General features: G+C 40.5%; 2 protein-coding genes across 2 annotated transcripts in view; one reads left to right on the forward strand and one right to left on the reverse strand.

The window, feature by feature from the left end:
• Window positions 1-611: 611 nt before the first annotated feature.
• The window catches only part of LOC131231478 (transcription factor bHLH35-like), a 41,699-nt gene continuing 20,920 nt past the window's right edge, over window positions 612-21,390 (forward strand). Inside the window, exon 1 of the mRNA XM_058227684.1 lies at window positions 612-621. The gene's annotated coding sequence lies outside the window, so the exon portion shown is untranslated. The remainder of the gene's footprint in view (window positions 622-21,390) is intronic.
• Window positions 12,335-15,403, reverse strand: LOC131231480 (5'-3' exoribonuclease 3-like). Its single transcript, XM_058227686.1, has 6 exons — window positions 15,264-15,403; window positions 15,043-15,162; window positions 14,880-14,942; window positions 14,562-14,630; window positions 14,364-14,465; window positions 12,335-12,485 (listed from the first exon to the last, which is right to left on the reverse strand). The coding sequence occupies exons 1-6, from the start codon at window positions 15,333-15,335 to the stop codon at window positions 12,414-12,416; spliced, it is 498 nt and encodes a 165-aa protein (XP_058083669.1). The 5' UTR covers window positions 15,336-15,403; the 3' UTR covers window positions 12,335-12,413.

Raw genomic sequence — 21,390 nt, forward strand, 5'->3', positions numbered from 1 at the left:
GAAGAAGAAGAAGAAAGAAAGAAATCCATTGTTTTTATACATGCGACTTGATTGATTAGTTGACAGGCCAAATTATTGAGCTTCGGGCGATCTTCATGGTTTGGTGTATCTCATGCATAGGTCAAACATCTATCACTAATGGAATGGTCTTGGTGCGCAAAATTTGTTCCTTATGATCTAGGACGTGGAAAGGGACTTCTATGTAGCTGGCATCGTCGTTTAACTCGATCTCTTCCCAGCTAATGATATGAGATGCATCCGGTTCATATTTCTTCAACATAGATATGTGAAAGACATTATAAACATTGGCAAACTTTGGTGGTAGAGCTAGGCGGTAGGCAACGGCTCCAACCCTGTCCATGATTTCGAAGGGCCCAATGAATTGGGGAGAGAGCTTCCTTTTTTTCCCGAATCGCATGACGCCCCTCATAGGAGAGATCTTCAAGAATACATGATCACCAACTGTAAATTTCAGGTCTCATCTACGATTGTCTGCGTAACTCTTCTGCCTGCTCTAAGCCATGCGTAGACGTATTCGGATTAGGTCAATCTTCTCTGTAGTTTCTTGGACTATCTCTGGTCCCAATAAGCTCCTCTCTCCAACTTTAGCCCAATAATGTGGTGCTCGACAAGGTCGTCTGTATAGAGCTTCAAACGGTGCCATGCTAATGCTGGTTTTTTTTTTTTTTTTTTATAAATCAAAAGTGCCTTCCATTAATCATAGGAGTATACAACATTTCGGGAGGGGCACAAACAAAATCAGGCCCCACCTATCATGTAGGAAAACAAGAAAAGACAAAAGAATATAATGCTACACAACAGGGATCGAGGTGAAATTAGGTCTCCCTTATCGTACCCAGCCCGACTCTATTGAGGAAGATCAGCCCTCTGAGCTGTGGTGCGAGGTCTTGGAAGGAATTGAACATTGAGACAGATTGGGAGTCACTCACCAGGTGAGCCAAAAAATCCGCTGGGGAATCGCCTTCCCTGTAGGTGTGCACAAAGAGAAACTGCCCTTGGAGCTTCAGACAATTGATTCTATGTAGCCAGTAGCACCATTTCCATGTTGGCTGAGTATCCCCATTTAGGACATTAACAAGAAGATGCGAATCCGATTCAATAATTGCCCTACGGCAACTTTTTTAGAGGCAAAGGGACATACCATCAAAGATGGCTCTCAGTTCGGTGAGATTGTTCAATCCCACTCCATAGCCAGCTAAGAAGACAAAAAGAAACTCTCCCCTATCTCCCCTGCAGATCCCACCTCCCTCTGATTCCCCTGGGTTCCCTCTAGCAAAGTCGTCCACATTTACCTTAGCCCACCCAGCCTTTAGGGCACCCCACTTAACTATCAAAGAAGCACCACCCGAAATCCTACCCATCATCTGAGCTTAAGAGTGGGATGAGGTGGTTGGACGATTGATGATGTCTATCCACCGTCCAACCCTTACTAAGACATTTGGAGGAGATACTGGCTTACCTTCAAAGACTGCGGTGTTATGGGATTTCCAAATTTCCCAAAGGATGAAGCATGGAGAAACCATGACAGCGACAGGGCACCGAGAAATCAAAGTGGCAGCACTCCACCATTGAGTGATCCTAGCTTCAATGGAAGACGCCACCATGACAGAAATACCAAACTGACTCCCAACACCAGACCAAACCTCACATGCCAAGCTGTAGTCAAGGAAGAGGTGATTCAGGGATTCCAAATCATGGGTATGAGGATCGTGAGGACTGCAGCAGGTGCATTTTGAAGCGAGATGGATACCCCGAGATTGAATCGCGCAGTCAACCAAGACAACCTTATGCAGTACTTTCCAAATGAAAAGGGATATCTTGGGGGGCAGTTGCGCATGCCAAACCCACTTGGACCAGCGCCTATCTAGCCCTGCAGCCCTACAGACGTTCCAGGCTGATTTCACAGAGAAAGCACCGGACGGGGTTAGCAGCCAGGTGGGAACATCTCGCCCCTCTGAAAGGCAAAATCCAGCCTGGAAGATGACGTTAATAACATGCTAAGGTAAGTAGAGGAAAACTGTCGAAGGTGGAATAGGACCATTTTGGTCCAAGAAGTCGCAGACCTATAGGTTCATAAGGACATCAGGAATATTTGTCTCAACGAGCTCCAGGAGAGGCCCCAAACCGGACTAGTTATCATGCCAGAGGTTGCATCTGCCCTCCCCAATTCTCCATTGAACTTGGGCATTAAGCGTGGGAAATTGACCCATGATCCGCATCCAAATTGGGGATGCAAGGTGAGAAGATTGGACAGGCCTAGTTTTGATCGACTAAGCCATCTTCAAACGGAATGCCTTCATCACATCTGAAATTTTCTGATACCGATGCCGCCCTCCTCTTTTAGTAGAGTGATATGCTTCCAGCTCTTTCAATGAAACTTCCTCCTACCCTCCAACCAGCCCCAGAAGAAGTTAGCCAAATGCCTCTCCAAAGCCTCTAGGACCTGCATCGGTAGATGAACAGCTGTCATGGAATACACGGGAATGCTGCCAAGAATATGCTTAATCAACACCACCCGCCCAGCCTGAGAGAGAATTTTAGACTGCGACCCCTTGATTCGGCCCACAACTCTCTCGATTAAAGGGCTGAAATCGGTAGACCTTTGCCTACACGCTGCCATGGGGACGCCGAGGTAGACAAAGGACGCCAGAGAATTATCAATCCCCAAAAGAGCCTCTATGGACCTGATTCTGGATACGGGGAGCTTGTTTGAGCAGAAAAGGGAGCTCTTCCGTAAATTAAAACGTTGGCCTAAAGAAGCCTGGAAGGAGTCCAGGAAACACTTAGTCTGGAGAAGCGTGGTCTTCAAACTGTTAAGAAAAAGCAGAGTGTTGTCTGCGTATAGGAGATGTGAGATGGTTGGGCAACCTCTCCTCGTAGCATAGGGACAGCAAGAGCATAGGATAGGCAGCTACTTAAGATCCCTGTTAAACACCTCCATATACAAAATGAATAGACTTGGGGAGAGAGGATCCCCCTGCCGAAGCCCCCAAGATGACTTAAAGAAGCCTGCCAATTCACCATTGATGAGGACTAAGAACCAGCAATTGGCCCAACATTTTTCCACGATATCTAACCACTGGGGGCTGAAACCGAAACATTGTAGAACCTAGCCGAGTAAACCCCATTCCACCCTGTCGTAGGCTTTCTCCAAATCTATCTTAATAACCAAATTTCCTCTCACTTTCTATTCAAGTCTCTGAGAAGTTCCTAAGCTAGAGCAACATTCTCGGAGATTGATCGCCCTTGGATGAAAGCACCCTACTCCAGAGAGATAAGCAACGGAAGAATGAGGCTGAGTCGGCTGGATATGATCTCAGAGAAAATTTTATAGAGACAGTTGCATAAACTAATCGGGCGAAAGTCTAAGAATTTTCGGGGGCCTACAGTTTTTGGGTTAAGCAAATCGTCGAAGCTATAAGAGCCCTGGGGAGGTTTCCGCCTTGGAAGAAAAAAGAGATCACCTTGAGAATGTCTTGACCCACCACATCCCAGCAGGACAAAAAAAACTTCCAGAGAACCCATCCGGGCCTGGAGCCGCATCAGTGGGAATGGATTGGACGACCTGTTGAACTTCCAAGAGGATGGGAGGAGCAAGGAGCATATCGTTCTGGCTCTGGGAAACCAGAGGGGGGATACAGTCGAGCAGATCCTGGTGTGGGGAACAGGCCTCAGCGTTGAACAGTTGCTGAAAATGGGCTACCGCAGCATCTTTTAAAGTTGACGGTTCTTCAATTGTTAGGCCAAAATCAAGAACAACACTCCGAATGATAGATCGACGCTGCTTTTCCGTCATCATCGCATGGAAAAAGTGAGTATTCTTATCCCCCTCCACCAACCAGTGAACTCTGGACAGTTACTTCCAGTAGATTTCCTCCCTCAGCTCAAGATTTGAGAGCTTGGCTGCGGTGGCAGCAACCTCCCGCTGCAAGATCAGATTCTGGGAGGAAGGATCCTGCATCTGACTCTCTAGGTCCTGAAGTGATCTCTCCATGGTTCGAACCTGCTCGAATATGTTGCCAAAAACCTCTTTGTTCCAGACCTTCAGAATCTGCTTAACGTGACGAAGCTTAGCAAGCACGTTATAAATAGGGTGCGAGGATTCAGCCTCATTCCATGTGGTCCTGACAACCTGGATAAAGGATTCATGATGAGTCCACATCTGTTGGAATTTGAACGGCTTAGGCCCACCCCCCGTCCGAGCGCTGCAAATCATGAGGAGGAAAGCGTGGTCTTAGTTGATGCGTGGGAGACGTACCACCTAGATCATTAGAAGCAAATTCGACCACAAGGGAGAAATCAACACTCTGTCAAGTCTCACCCAGACTCATGAGTTACTTGCTTGGTTGTTGGACCAAGTAAAGAGGCTACCTGAGAAACCAGGATCAATTAGACCCGCCAAATTAATTGCATCAGAAACTCAGAAGCACTAGCTCTGTCAAACTCCCTGCGGCTCCGACGCTCAGCAACATCAACGATGGCGTTAAAATCACCGCAGACAGCCCAAGGGCTTTGCACCACTGACGAAAGAGAGGCCAGATCATCCCATAGGGATCTTCTCAAAATGCGCACGCGCCTAGCATAGACAGAGGTAGCATGCAGCTAGGACAGAAAGTTCTGCATGGATAGGATAATAGACAAGGATTGGTCAGATTTCTGAAGAATAGAAAGTGAGATTAGATTGCTATAGAAGATCCATATTTTTCCTCCCACATCACTGTTAGAATAGGAGGAGTGGAAACCTAGGGAAAGGCCAACACCAACTCACCGATCATCCCCGAGCATGGGCTCCAAGAAGGTCACAATCCAGGGATTGTGAATTTTGATGAGCCACCTAGCAGACCGGATGGTTCACTGGTTACCAATACCACAGACGTTCCACACAATTATTTTATCCATCTGTAACACATTCGGTATTAATAACCCTACGTTTCAGCCTCCGACGTCTAGAATTCCAATCGCCCTTAGAATATAGAATTCTGTCTCCTCTATTTCTTACTAATTCTCCCTATTTTCGAGGAGTTCTTCCCTGTTGGATCCTGTCCAAATACATATATCTGAACCCAGCAATCAGGTCCGGCATGGACCTTACCACCTGGCTCTAACACCTCTAATAGCGGGGAAACCTGCACATCAGCCTGAGTGGCCCCATCCACTCTAGGCTGGAAGAAGTAAAGGGAGAGATCCACCTCTAGTTGGGACCTTCTAACGCGGGGAGAATAACCTCCAAACCAGCTCTGAGGGTCATCATCAGGCACCTTTGTCATAGTTTGCATATCAGCTGTTAACCTGATAACTAAAGGGGTTACCTGAACATGTGAGCACTTGAGACTGTGTGAATAGCATTCCGGGTTCATCAGAGAGTTCCCTGCTAATCTTGATTTGTGTAGAATGATACGGGAAGGTCGAGGTGGACTGAGTGGATGTGGATCGAGAGTAGACTGTTGGAACTCTAGGCACCCTGGTGGAAAAGGTGGCTGGTTGGGCTGAAGAGATGGATGTTGAAAACCACCCACCAAGTGGATGTTTCCCTAAGCCTGGTGATACTCCTGCTGCCATTATTGTTGTGCCACAGAGGAAGGCCGCATCCCACTAACCATTTGAGATTCTCCTAGAGAGATGTCACAGTAAGGCCTTAAAGGGTCAGAGGAAGTAGGCCGAATGATTGTGAGGTGGGCTGGTGTCCTGGAAACTGCATCGGTGACCGGAGAGTGGACTGACTAAACTCCACGACTCCAGTAATTAAAGTCCCAGTTGGGGAAGCCACACGCTCAACCCCTACCTTAGGCACCCTTGAGGTGGCTGGGTGAGAAGCAGAAGGATGAGAGAGCACATCGGTCTCCTGGGTAGCACTGAGCACCTGAACAACTATTGGAGAATTTGGCATAACCTTAGCATTCCCACAAACACTCTGGAGGCATTCCGGGACTCCAAAGAGTTTGTCCGCTTTGACCTCGGTTTTTCGACAAACACCTATCGGGTGATCCAGAGAGGTAGATAATCTAATTTCCAAAGAAGGGGGTAGATCCGGGACCAAAGTCTCACCATGGAATATCTTAACCACCCAATCCTTAGTGCTCACGGGGCCTTCTAAAGACTGTTGCGAGCAGGAGCAAGAAGGAGAGGAGAATAGAGGTTCCATCTCCGCAACGATTGGGTAGGCCTTCTCAGACACCAGCGGCTTCAGAACCTACTTCAAGTTAGCCCCTAGGCGGAGAATCACCTTTATCTTGGTAAAGACCTGGAAGGATCCATATCTGCTCATGGAGTCCATCTGCACCACCTTACCGAAGAAGCTGGCAAGGTCGAGAATAACCGTCTCTAACTAGGCATAGGCGGGGATGCCGAATAATCTAATCCAAACCCCTTCTGCACCAACGACCTCATTAGGGGACCATGAGGAAAAAGATCTTAGCCCCATTTCTTTGTGAAGCATAACATTCTATAGAAAATCTTCTAGGTCTGACTTCGAATCGAATGTGAGCAGGAATTTGGCTGAAGCTATTCTGGAAACCTCAATGTGGGAAGATTTGAAAACTGAAGATCTAAGGAAGGACAACAGCCTATCTGTGGATATAGCATCGTTCATCGCGGTTCCAACGAGGCTAAGCCACAAAAGGTGAAGCCGGTTTGCTACAGACTGAGAGTCTACCTGAGAAGTGATGCTAATAGAGGGGTCTTCCTGCAAAACATTGGGTTGTAGAGGCACAGGATGTCTGTGATCTATCTGGATTTGCATTATGGGTTTAGGTCTAGCAAGCACCGAGGCGAAGGAACAACCCGGTACTGAGACAGACCCCTGTTTCTGAATATTTCTGCCTGGGATTTGGGGGTTTGCCCACTGAACGGATACAACCCTGCCATCGATCCATCTTTCATTCAAAATGTCTTTTGCCGCCATCGCGTCTTATTCGTATTGGAAGTGCATGAATGCAAATCCCCTTGGTTTGTATGTCCCCTGAAAGGTTGGGATATGGACATCCAGAAGTCTACCGTATTTGCTAAAGATACGCCATAAATCGTCTTTGGAGCAGTCGAAAGGAACATTTTCGATGAAAAGAGAGAAAATAGATCTGAGGGAGGAAGGAGCTGGAGGGCGAAGAGGGTAACTAGAGGATGAAGGGCGATGCAGATCGACCCTCCCTTGTTGCTGGGAAACAGGCCTATCCCTCATTCGAGAAATCTACTAATGCTGGTTTGAAAACTGTTGTTATAAGCGAATTCTCCGAGATCGATATGCTGGTCCCAACTGCCCTTGAAGTCTAACATATAGGCTCTTAACATGTCTTCTAGCACCTGATTTACCCTTTCGGTCTAACCGTCTGTCTGGGGGTGAAATGCTGTGCTAAATTTTAACTTAGTACCCAATTCTTCTTGCAGCCTTTTCCAAAAGGTGGAGGTGAACCTGGTGTCGCGATCTAACACAATTTCCTACGGAATACCGTATGCACGAACAATCTCCAAAATATACAACTTAGCCAAGTCATCAACTGAATTACTTACACATATAGGGAGGAACTGGGCTGACTTGGTCATTTTGTCAACTATCACCCAAATGGAGTCATGGTTCCCACGTGTCTTTGGAAGTCCCAAGTTGAAGTCCATGTTGATGCATTCCCACTTCTTCAGCAAGGGGCAAAGGTTGCAAAAGGTCTGGTGGCTTACGGTGTTCTACCTTTATTTGCTGGCAGGTGAGGCATTTTGCTATGTATTCTGCAATATCACGCTTTATATTCTCCCACCAGTAGTGTCGCCTAACATCCAGATACATCTTTGTACTACCAGGGTGAACGGTGAAATGGGATTTATGTGTTTCGCCCAGTATCGCCTGTTTTAATTTCAGTACTTTTGGTACACAGATACGGCCTTAGTATCTCAGGCGTCGTCCGAACTGACGTACCAGTCTTGCATTCCTTCACTTTCGCACCTTAGTCTCAATTTGTTCAGTGATTCATCCCGATCTTGAGGTTCGATGATGCGACGAATCAAGGCTGGTTCCACAACCAATAAGCTACGAGAATACTTGGTCCTCTGAAAGATAATTGTGCATCATCGTCCCAAATGAAATCCAACATCTCTCCTACTCTTACCATGAGATTAGCCATAACTTCATGATTTCTCTTTTAACTCAAGGCATCCACCACGAGGTTTGCCTTGCCAGGATGATTGGATACTTCAAATTTGAAGTACTTTAGTTTTTCCATCCATCAGCGTTGCCGCATGTTCAGATCTTTCTAAGTGAAGATATACTTTAGGCTCTTGTGATTGCAGAATAATTCAAATTCTTCCCCATATAAGTAGTGTCTCCAGATCTTCAAGGCAAAGACCACTACGGCGAGCTGTAGATCATGGGTAGGATAATTTTCTTCATGTTTCTTCAACTGCCTAGAAGCATAATCAATCACCTTCTCTTTCTGCATGAGTACGCATCCTGGCCTTATCTGCGATGCGTCACTATATACCACATACTTGGCCCCCACTTCTGGGAGTAAGCACGGGGGCCATGGTGAGTCTTTTCTTAAGCTCCTGGAAAGACGTTTCTGCTTCATCATTCTAGCTAAATTTCATGTTCTTCTTAGTCAACTGTGTAAGGGGTAGGGCGATACAAGAGAATTCTTTTATGAACCACCTATAGTATCCAGCCATCCCCAAAAAGCTCTTGACTTCAGTGACAATGTTAGGTCGTTCCCATTTCACTACCGCTTCGACCTTGGCTAGATCAACTGCGATACCTTCCTTTTTCACCACATGACCTAAAAACTTCAATTCCTCCTTTCAGAAATCACATTTTGACAATTTTACATATAACTGTCTTTTTAGAAGGGTCTTCAAAATGGTCCTCAGGTGCTCCTGGTGCTCTTCACGATTCTTGGAGTATACCAAAATGTCATCGATGAAGACAATGACGAATTAGTCTAGATATGGCATGAAGACCCGATTCATTAAATCCATGAACACCGCACACTACAAGAAATTTCACTTTTACCTACGAAAAATTTCATAGGTAAATGATATTATTTCATAGGCAAAGGGTTTTACCTACGAAAAATTTCATTGGTAAATTCGTTGGTAAAAAGCCATGGCTAAAGACTTACCGACAAAAAATGTCATCGTTGGCAATGGTAAGACTTTTACCAACAAAATTAAAAACTTTGTTAAGACTTTTACCTACGAATTTTTCGTAGGTAAAAACTATGTTAAGACTTTTACCTACAAACGGTTTCGTAGCTAAAAACTTTGTTAAAATTTTTACCTACGAACATTTTCATAGCTACAAACTTTGTTAAAACTTCTACCTACAACCTGATTCATAGGTACAAACTGTATTAAGACTTTTACCTACGAACATTTTCGTAGCTAAAAACTTTGTTAAAACTTTTACCTACCAATGTTTTCGTAGGTACAAATGGTGTTAAGACTTTTACCTACGAAAGTTTTCGTAGCTGTAAACTTCGTTAAAACTTTTACCTACGACATGTTTCGTAGGTACAAACTGTGTTAAGACTTTTACTTATGAATGTTTTCGTAGATAATAACTATGTTAATACTTATGCCTACGAAGGTTGCGTGTGTAAAAATGGTGTTAAGACCTTTACCTACGAAAGTTTTTGTAGGTACAAACTATGTTAAGACTTTTACCTATGAAATTGTTCGTAGGTACAAATGTTGATAGCACTAGCAAGACTTTTTACCTATGAAATTGGATGTAGGTAAACGAAACGAAGTGATTCGTAGGTTAAAAAAAATGTGAATGAACCTTCAGCTATGGTCAATATTCATAGCTACTGCTTACACTAATTTTTTTTTTATATAATCATTCATTCAATTACCACCTGCATTATCATTCATTCATTCAATTGCAATCATTCATTCATTCAACAATGAATCAATTACAATTACAATTACAATCATTCATTCATTCAATAATGAATCAATTACAATTACAATCCTTCATTCAATTAAAGGAAATCATGAAATAGTTTTAAAACAGCTTATTAGAACAATTAAGACACACCATTACTAGAACAACTGCTCAACCCAGTACAGTCTAGTCATGGATCATGTTCTCGAATTCTACTTCGAGTCTTAAAGAACATCCAATGAAAATAATGTATCGAATCCACTATGACTTACTTCTTGTACTAAGCCTTGTGCCTTCATTAGATTACCGAGGTTGCTATGAGCATTAACCTACCAATAAAGGGAAGATATGCAAATAGTAATTTCAATGCATCTACAATAAAAGAAGGAAACTAAATGATAAAACAAAATAAGGATTTCACCAAGCAAGGGTTCAATGCAAGAGCCTGACAACAACACTAGGCTACTTCATTCAATCTTCCTTTCCTCGTATATGCACTAGTTAAATTTGACCATGCATCACAAAAATTGGGGCGAAGCTGCAAATCTTAAAGAATAAACAATATATATATATATATATATATATATATATATATATATATATATATATATATAACAAAAAGCAGATAAGAAAGGCAGTCTTGTCCTCTAATCAGTGGTAAAGATCAACAAAAAAGGGAAACAGTAAAAAAAAAATTTAAAAATGTTTCCATGTGAACTTTCATTACAGCCATTTCTTTCCCACCAATGTATCAAATGTCCAAAAGATTTGATCCATGAAAGAATGTGGGCCAGACAATAATGATCACCTAGCATGATAATACAGTCGATTTACTCATTGCTGCTGGAAACAACTTGGGGTTGACAACACCTGTATGATTGCATACAATTGGTTGCATGTGATCTTCAGAGGCAACAAAGCTCATTTGCCAATGTGTCAAGTGTAATACATCTAGCTGTAAACGGTGGGATCCACCATGAAGATGACCTGATGCAAAAATCAAACTGGTCCATTCAACAAATAGGCACTCATTTGTATGTTGAATCAGACTGTCCATTCTTCTTGTACAAGGCGACCGGCCCTCATGAGCAGACTGGCCTGATTTTTGTGACTGGTGACTCATGGTGGAGTCCATCGTATGCAAGGCTTATATGCTTAGACACATGACCCATGTGATCTGGGTTGCATGTCAATTTCCCATGCAACCCATTTTAGTTGAAGTTCTCTTTCTAAGTGATGGTTTAGACTGTAAAAAATACCAGCCCGTAACTAAAAACTGAAGTTGAGTCATACCAATTCCATCCAACTCAACCATCAAATTCAAAAAGCATTGTATGTGTTAATGACTCTTAGGGATTTTTTATTCTTAATTTCCTAACTAAAATAACTACTTTTAATACTGATGTGGTGGGGATGAATTGTGCTGTGTATCCTGGAATGAATCATCAGTGCAACATAGTCAGGAAGTTACATAGCTTACATATTGGGTGCGAAATAGGATCCTCTGCTCATTGGTACACGGATCCACTTCCTGGTCATGAATAAGAATATATCACACATTGGACTTCAAGCAACATAAAACTTTTAGTAAAAGGAATAAATTTAGCAACAGGCATGCAAGTTCACAGTCTTGGCTTCATCAATGCAAACCATCCATCCACCCATCCCATAAACCCATAAAATCAACCTAAAGATAACTTGGTTAGTTTGCAGATAAATAAAATTTTGCATTGGAAGAAAGATCATATACAACAAGTTGTTGCAGGTCTACAATGAACAATGAAGGAATCAAACTCTTTGCAGGCTGAAGTGCAGAATCCTGACCAACCAGACAATTCTGATAATCTAATTATAGACCATTTTTCTTATAATTTCTATTTTTTGAGCAATCAACCGAATGGTAGCATAACCTTAACAAAGCAATTCTTTAGAACCATACAAATCCAAGAGAGGTCCCAAAACTAGAATGATTGGACCTATTTTTCTTTAGATGGTTCCAAAATTCACCAGAAATATTTGCACATTCAAGTGTTGAACAAATCTCAGAGTGTGGACATCCATATGCCTCACAAAAACATTCTCAAGAGGACAAGTTCAAGAGTGCAAAGATGTGAGTACTAGGGTATGGATAGCTTGTTCTAGGAAGGTTCTCATGTCTCTAGATTATAATATCGAAGATATATAGAACTCCTAGAGAGACACTCTTGTGCCTTTTTAAGATCCCTTTCGGCCATCCATTGGGCCCCGCCATGGAATGCCATAGCAAAAAAAAATTACAAATCAGATATTGCAACTGTCTAGGTTAAGGCCTTGTTCTAACAAGGGACAATCATGAAAAAAAGAAAACAAAAAGAAATACATTTAAGAAGAGAGCTAGATATCAAACTCTTCACTATGACAGTCAAGCTCCATCCATATTGCAAATAATTTGGTTTCTCAGGGACCAAGCATATCTAAGTGGATTGTTATTTTGCATATACTTGTACTCTTAGAGAAAAGCTCTTGAAGCTTTACATACCTTTTCAACAATCTAGTTCATATTTCCTTTTTGTTTTATTCCAACTGCAATGGCCAGTAAGTTATTCGAAGCTTTCGCATTCCCCTGATTCAAAAATATCAGCAGACATCAATATGAAAACCTATTTTGCCAACACTAGAGTACCTAAGGAGGCTATGTGGTGAGGTGATGAGGAGGAAAGGGGTCCAAAGAAGATAAATCAACATCATTAAAGACATATATGAGGCCAGGGCTATTACAAGAGTGAGAATGCTCACGAGTATGACGAGTTCCTAGTAGGAGTGGCTCTTCATCAAGGGTGCATTAAACCATTACCTTTTTGCAATTGTTATAGATAAATAAACCACTAGTTTCCAAGATGGGGTCCCTGCGTGTATGTTTTTTGTAGATGACATGGTGTTGGTAGACAAGACCAAGGAGGCAAATGCTAAATTGGAGTTTTAGAGGAAGGCTCTAGAACTGGAGTCTTAAACATTAGCCAAACCAAGCTTGAGTATTAGAATTGCAACTTCAGAAGAAACAATTACAGAGAGAAGGCTTCATTTGAAAGTGATAGTTGAAATAAGATACTTGTCTAGGTATCTGTGTAACAATTTTGGTTCTGGGGTTCACGTATAAACACCAAAATGTAGGAGCATACTCATTGCACATCTGCGAACCTTGAATTAATAATCTGGCAATAAGCAAGACCCTTCAAGGATGATTCTGGCATGTTTGGAATGACATTCCTCATTTTTGTATTTTTGGTTGATGACAGTGAAAAGTTCTGTTCTAGGTCCTATTAGAACCAGTTACTAATTATGCGGTACACACGTCCTCGTATTCAGTAAGGGGAATTGATGAATGTTATCAGATAGGGACTTGTGGCTTCTGAGGACTGGAGATTAGTGTCTTGAATGACCTAACTCAGTGGCTGGCTATCTCCTGGCATCTTGTTCACAACGAAGTAAGCAAGATTTGATTTTAGATACATTCGTTACAGATGTAGTTGTAGGGTATTAGTCGAGTATTGGACTCCCTCAATAACTCTAGTGTTATATTTGACTATGTATCCATTTACAAGGGATGGTGAAGGATCAGCGATGAATAGCATTTTTATTTATTTAAATAAAAATGAAATTATTCAAGAAAAAAAGCATTGATAAACAACGACACTTCTTTTATAGCACACTTTTCCATAGCAACCTTTGAATCTATTATAGCTACACATGCAATCGGGACTACTCGAAAACTTTCAAGACAAAAAGCAGGCCAGTGGAGAAGATAGCAAATAATCCACCAAATACTCAAGCAATAGAATCATCAGAAAGACAAAAAAGCAACAATCTATAACCATCCTCAAGCCCATATCAACTTCACAGCCATAATTAGACTAAGAATATTAAAGTTATATTATTCGAAAAGCACTATAAGTAATATGTGCGACACTAAATAGTTAATGAAAAGCTTGACAGGGTGATCAGAATAGCCCAAATTTCCAAGTACAACAGATAAAAAAAATTTGGGTAAAAAGAATGTTCCATATGATTTAGATACAAAAGGTAACAACTTACAGCTGGATGCAACACCACAATAGCAAAAATGAAAACCAGAATCAAAGTCATAACGATAAAGAAGGTGTTAAGACCACAATCATGTCCTGAGGGAGTAAACCAGTGGAAGAGCAGCCCTAAGAAGGAAAATGTTGCCACATAACAAACAAGTGAGACAACAAACAACGCCATGTACCTAGATTCAGCATAAAAAACATTAGAAATTTTTAAGAAAGTCTTACTCATCAAGAAATTTACAAAAAAGAAAGAAAGAAGTATACACATGCTGATCCACAAATTGAAACAAGAGAACCATATCAAGGATGTGAAAAAAAAGTCCGAAGGCCATGCAGCTAGAGCATCAAGAGAGGAAAATAGAAATTCAGTTTTGGTTCCATCGCCAATTGAAATTTGCATTTGTTTCACACACCTTTTTCTTTGGGAAACCCCATAATGGTCGCATCTCTAAGTTGGAGGTCTCACGGATTATACCTTTTGGTAATGAATTAGTCCCATGAGGCCGACATCGGCCCTGAAACAACAGAAGAATGCATAGTATAGTAAACAATACTAACATTTCATTCATGAGAAAATGCAACGAAATTGAGCCCCTACGAAAGTGTTGCACCTTGCATCTATTATCAGATTGAGTAATTGGCAACGGATCAACCTCGATCAGCTCCCATTTTGATATTCTCTGCACAATGGATCCCAAAACGCTTTGAATGTGAGATTTGTTTCCAAGATATTGAAATACTAGGTATATTAATGACTTAAATAAAGGGTAACATCATGTGGCCCAAGACAAACAACCTAATCCGCCATCTATACATTCCATAGTGAGATGACAGAATTTTAGAAACTAGAATCTCACCAAAGAATGATCCAGCATCAAATCGGAATCGACCGACCAAAATTTAATGAGCAAAGCTTCTAACATACCAACCTCTCTAAGAATTGCAAAATGCACTTCATGTGTAGCCAGTGCTAGCATGATCAAGTCAACATCCTGAAATGACAAATGCAGAAAGTCATGTCAAGAAGCCAAGAAAATCAACATGAAGCTTGAAGACAGCTAGATATCTGAGACAAAAGGTGGAGACATTTACCAACCCATACAAGCAATGTTGTGTATTTGGGTCAAACCCTAGTAGATTTCTTTGCAAGCGAATGTACGACATTATCTTGTGCTCTCCCTCACCCGGCACATTAGCATCAGAAAGAATAACCTTTGAAATTCTCATTCGGTCAGAGTTGCATAAAGATTCCAGAGCCAAAGAAGAAATAGGAGAGAATAAATCAATGGTTGTAGATAGATTTTTATGTGTACCTTGATGCCACGCCACCCTGGATCCATGTTCAATCTCAGGTGTATGTAATAATGAAGAGCTGATGATGGCATACATACAAGTGGCAATAGAATCAATTCGGTTCAGCAGCTCAGAGATGTCTAATTACAGATGGGCTAGCAGAGCAGAGTTGCAGGCTGTAGATATGGAGCTCTATTGTAGTTTGCGGTTGCCTGGCAGGTTGATCGAATTCGGTTGCATGGGACATCTTGTTGCATATGATCTCGACCATTAATTGTAATCACATTTTTCTGAAGAACGTATTCTAGATGAATGGACTAGTTGGTTCATGTTGTTTGCAAAATCATATGCTACAATGAGTTGTGGGAAGACTAGTCTTGCGGCTCATTATCAGAACCATGGATACACCAACAATGACAAATCATGGCACCTCAGCAATCTGTGTGCATTTTCACATTCTTTTTTCGCCTAAGGTTTTTTCTTTTTCAGTGAATGTGTCTGGGAAGTCGAGGACGTCGGTGACTATTGGTTTGGAATGAAAAGAATTGATGTGCTTGTATTGCTTAGGCAATGAGGGTGTGTTTGGATATTGTTGGATCATATTGTGGTGATGTTCATGTATTGCTTAGGCAGTGAGGGTGTGTTGGGATAGACTGTTGGATCATATTGTGCTAATTAGTTCCATATAGAAGACATGACAAAAAAAAAAGTGGCAATATAATCAAGCTAAGAAAACTACATGTACAAATAGATGAACAGATCCAGAAACATACATGCTTCAACAACAAAATATAGATATAAATAAAAATAAAAACTTGAATCAACATGACCAAAAACCTTAATCAAGACAAATCTGGGGAAAGTAGGATTCGAATTACTACAATCACAAGCAGCCATAGCACTACCCATTTGAAAAGTCAAACAGAAATAATCAGACACTGCTGGTAAAGTTAAATATCTCATTGCTATATGAGGGGATATATCTGGAGACCAAGTCAAGTAAAAAACATTGAGCCCATTCAATGAAGTCCCTAATCCGGTGAAAGCACCAGGTAATTTAGATGGTGTTAGTATATTTTGGTGAACTATTTTATACATGAAGAATACTTTATCATATAACTCAATCTGAATGACAGAAGATTGAAATCCAAAATGACCTATACTTTTGTAGCATGAAATTAGCAAGAATGGCGGCTCGACGAAACCAAGCTCGTAAATTACGATCGCCATCCAAAAATAAAACTGGGGCCTATGATCGCCAACATTCTTGCATAAAACACATGCATGGGTCATCTTTGAGTGAATCAAACATCCCAACAATATGGGGATGTTTTGTGTGATTTCAATTTTTGGTCATTCTACTAAGGGTAGAAATCCCAAAATCATAAATTATTCTTCTAATGGGCTGAGCCAAACACAGTTCAATTGAATTGTGCATTCAAATGATCTCCATATTGAAACCACCTTACACTCAGTAGGAGTCAAAAGAAACATAACTGCATTTTGAGGGTTCCGTCCTCATTATAATAGTAGGACACATTTTCATCATTTAAAATTGAGTGAAAAGCTACACTTGTGGCTATACTAATTTGTGATTTTGGAATTTCTACTCTTACTAGATTTCCAAAAATCACAAAATAGGGATGTTTTGTGTTGTATTAGGAAAAAACAAAAGAGTTCTTTCAAATCTACATGAATATCATTTAACTGTTTTTGGATTTTCTACTAATAGTGTAAGAGTAGAAATCCAAAATCACATATTAATGCGCAAGTAAAAAAGAATGTATAGTGTTGTTGTCGACTTCGAGTTCTGCTGCATTATGTTTTTAAGGATGTTGTATATCTAAAGGCACTCAAAGATGGATTTGCTGTATTAACAAGGTGTAGTTAAGTTTGCTTATTTTTGACTTTTTGTTTATAAACTGAGGTATATATAATGCTTGGCCTGAGGCGTTCCATGGCCTGTTTGGGTTTTCAACTTGTACAAGTGGGGCCCATGTTTAGCGAGATCCCAGTCGATGGTAGGATGGGCCTTGGTTTAGATAAACAATTCCTCAGATTGAATGATTCTAGCTACCAAACATCTGGCTTTCTTTGTTTGAATATGATGTTGCTTCTTTTTCTTTCTTAAATGTCTATTTGTTGGAAGACAAACCAGACAGGATCAACTCATATGGGATATTTGTGTTGCATCATCCAAAGCGGGTCTAATCATATCAGTGGTTTGGATCATGGAACCATTGGGACCCACTTGTACAAATTGAAAACTTGAGCATACTATACTCACTGTCGCACCGAGCATTGTATATTATCTCTTACAGAACACATCTAGCTGCTAAAAATACAGGAATGCTAATAAGCAAATTGCTGAATAAAAGTTCAATGCAGCTCTCCTTGCAGCACCTATGGCAAACGTTTATGCTGATTGGGGGTATTGATCTTGGTGGCCCACCAAGTGGATAAGCTATGGTTGAAATAGTGATAAGACAACTCTTTCTTTTCTTTTCTTTTTTCCTTGGTGAATCTGGACTGTTACTCTAATTGTTTTTTTTGCATGCAACTGATACAATGAACCAGAGTTCAATCCCCTTGCTTTGTGAGATATGGTCTATCCATGTGGTGGCCCACAATATCAATAGATCCGATCGCTGTGAGGAGGGAGCCAAATATAAAATTAATAGGCAGTGACCTACATATTAATATTCCTCCAAAAACATACACATGAACATAAACATTCCAAGTTTTCAACAAACAACCAACTTTCCATGTAGAGAATTATGCATTTTGATCAGACATGCCTACGACGATTAATATATAAGAGGTTGTATGGATTTCTCGAATCTTAGGAGTCATGAATATGTGTCTGGAATTTCCTAATGAAAGGGATTCTGCCTACATGTTTTGGTACTGAAAAAGTTCTTAGAAATCCAGTTCTTTTGTTTGGATACTGGGAAAGAGTTATTAGGAGAGCAAAGGCTTTTTATCCTTTTCAACAATATAACGGTTGGAAGAGAATGTAGTTCCGAAAATCTTCCAACCCATCTTAAATATGAGAATCATAAAATGGGCAAATTTTCGGAACAGGAATCCCTAAATCCCTAAATCCCTAAATCCAGAAATCGTTAAATCCCTAAATCGGTATTAAGATTGAGAAAAATTGAGAGAGAGAGAGAGAGAGAGATACCTCACGGTCCCCAAATCCCTACCCCTACCGGCGTGGGTAGGGCGTTCGACAATGGTCCGCCCGAGAGAGTTCAGAGAGAGAGGAAGAAAGATACAGAGAGACAGAGGAGGGAGAGGATGCGAGAGAGAGCTTGAGGTGGGTGGAGAGATCAGAGAGAGGAAGAGAGAGACAGCGGGAGAGAAGGTGCGAGAGAGTAGCTGCGAGTGGGTTTCTCGCCGGCTGGGATATCTCTTAGATTATATTCATTTTTATGTACGAACGGACGAGAATGCCCCTCGATCCATCTATTTTCTATGGGACCCACTATGATGTATTTGTTATATCCACACCGTCCATCCATTTTGAGATATCATTTTAAGTCATGAGCCAGAGAATGAGGCAGATATAAATATGTAGTGGACCCCACCAAAGAAAACAGAGGGGAGAGTGATTCCCACCGTTGAACCTATCTTAAGGCCCATCGTAATGTTTATTTCAAATCCAACCTATTCAAAAGTTAAAAAATACATTAAACAAGGGAAAACACAAATATCATCTTCATATAAAACTTTTGTTGCCTTTAAAAGTTTTTAATGGTGGGCATCACTGTCCCACTGTTTTCTGTGCTGGGTTCCACTGGAGCTTTTGGATTTAAATCGTTCTTTGGATATTGCCCTAAAATAATCTCTCCAAGTGGATGGAAAGTGTGGATATAAAACATACATCATGGTAGAATTAGAGGTATATAAATCTCAGGTGGACCACACCACATGAAAACAATAGTGATTGGTTATCCATCATTAAAATCGTCGTAAGGCCAACTATACTGTTTATTTGACATCCAGTCTGTTTATTAGGTCATACATGCCTAGATGAAGGGGAAAAACAAAAATCATCTCGATCCAAAACTTTTATGGCCCTCAAAATGTTTTAAATGGTTGATGCTCATTCAACACTGTTTCCTGTAATGTGGTCCATTTTCATATTGGGATATGCCTCATTTTTTGTCTCATGCCATAAGATGATCTTTAAAAATAGATGGATGGCATGGATTAAACACATACATCATGGTGGGGCCCATAAAGCACCAACCACCAGTCATTGGATGGTGTTAGGGGGAGTAGCCAGATTGTTCCCCTTATTTGTAGTGTGGTCCATTTAATCTTTGGATATGATTCATTTTTTGGAAAATTCTCTAAAATGATCTCGAAAAATGGATGAACGGAGTGGGTTGATTCCAAATTTTTGGTAAATCCGAAAGTCAAGTGGACCATGCCACTTGAAACAGTGTGGAATAATGATTTCAACTGTTGATACCTTCCATGGGTCCGCAGTAATTTTATTTGACATCCAACATGTTCATAATATCAAAAAGATATGAATGAAGAGAAAATACAAACACATCAGCTTGATCTAAAACTTCTATGGCCTAAGAATTTTTCAATGGCAGATGTTCAATCACACTATTTCCTATGGTGTGGTCCACTTGGGCTTTTGATATGCTTTCTATTTCTTCTTTATACCTCAAATTATCTGTTAACATAGATTAATGGAGTGGATAAAATAAATAAAAAACAGTGGACTGCACAGAGTTTACTCTGGTAAAGATAATGAGTAACTCACCCAAGGGCCTGTTTGATTTCTCATTGCAAGTGTAAATACTGGGTGAATGGGTAATTATGACCCTTTCACCCGTTTAGAATTTTTTTAGAAATTCCTGCCTTGGAAATTGTTCAAAAGTGCTAGTTGAAATTTTTGGACCTCATTGTGACATATATGACATATCTGTTCCGTCCATCTGTTTTACCACAACATTTTGAGACATAAGCTGAAAAATTATGTACATCCAACACTCAAGTGGCCCACACCAAAAGAAACAATGGCCCTAAGAAGTTTTTAATGATAAGTATTTGATTCACTTTTTTTTTCTGCGGCGTGGTCCACTAGAGCTTTGGATATGCCTCATTTTTTTGGCTCATGCCATAAATTCATTTGGCGTAATGGATGAACGGTGTGGATAAGCGACATGCATCACGGTGGGGCCCACAACCATTTTGTAGCCTTTTCGATTTTTGTATACAAAAAGTAAGTGGTCAAATCAAATACAGGGAAGAGTGTTGTAAATACACAAGGAAATGATCATTATGCAGTTACACTGCATTTACCTCTGAATTGGAAAATCAAACAAGCCCCTAAATGTAGTGGAGAGAGAGGTTTCCTTAAAACATTCATAATCATATGTTAGGCCTGCCTAAATGTGATTCAGATATCAAACCCACTCATTATGTGTCCCACTTGGATGAGGGGTCAGACCAAGTTTCAGCCACATCCAAAACTCATGTGGGCCCCACCAACTTCTTTTATATTTTTTAGAATGCCTTCACATGGTTTTAGATGGCATCGCCCACCTGAGTTTCGTATACAAATGATTTTTTTACATATCTCATAACCTGAAGGGGACACATTAAATTCACGGTGTTGATGTTTGACACACATTATGATGGGGCCCACAAAACTTACTAACATCAACACTCAGGTTCTCAAGAGGTCAATAAAGTTGGGTCACAATTTTGACCAAAATATTTGCCCCATTTTACATGTCTGGTCCATTCACTCTATTTTTCTGATCAATACTCAATTTCACTAGTTACTCGTCCCGATCAGGTTACATATGAAAAGGATATTGGGCATACAAGATTTGATCAACTATTTTAGTGAAATTTGATTTAAACATCTGAAGTTATTTACTCTTCAATCTGTACTGATTAGATTGTCAAAAAACGGTCAAAGGTACAATTAGCGGATGTTCCTAATAATTTAGTAATTATTTTTTCAAACATAAATTTCAATTTCCATTTAAAAATAACATTCTTTTTAAAAATGTATATTTTTGAAAACATTTTAACAAAATAACATTTTTATTATAAATTATTTCAAAAAAAATTAATACAAGTTCTGAATTTTTTTTTTCAAAATTTCAAAAA

This window comes from Magnolia sinica, chromosome 17 (assembly GCF_029962835.1).
Source record: "Magnolia sinica isolate HGM2019 chromosome 17, MsV1, whole genome shotgun sequence".
In the NCBI taxonomy this organism is placed as follows: domain Eukaryota; kingdom Viridiplantae; phylum Streptophyta; class Magnoliopsida; order Magnoliales; family Magnoliaceae; genus Magnolia; species Magnolia sinica.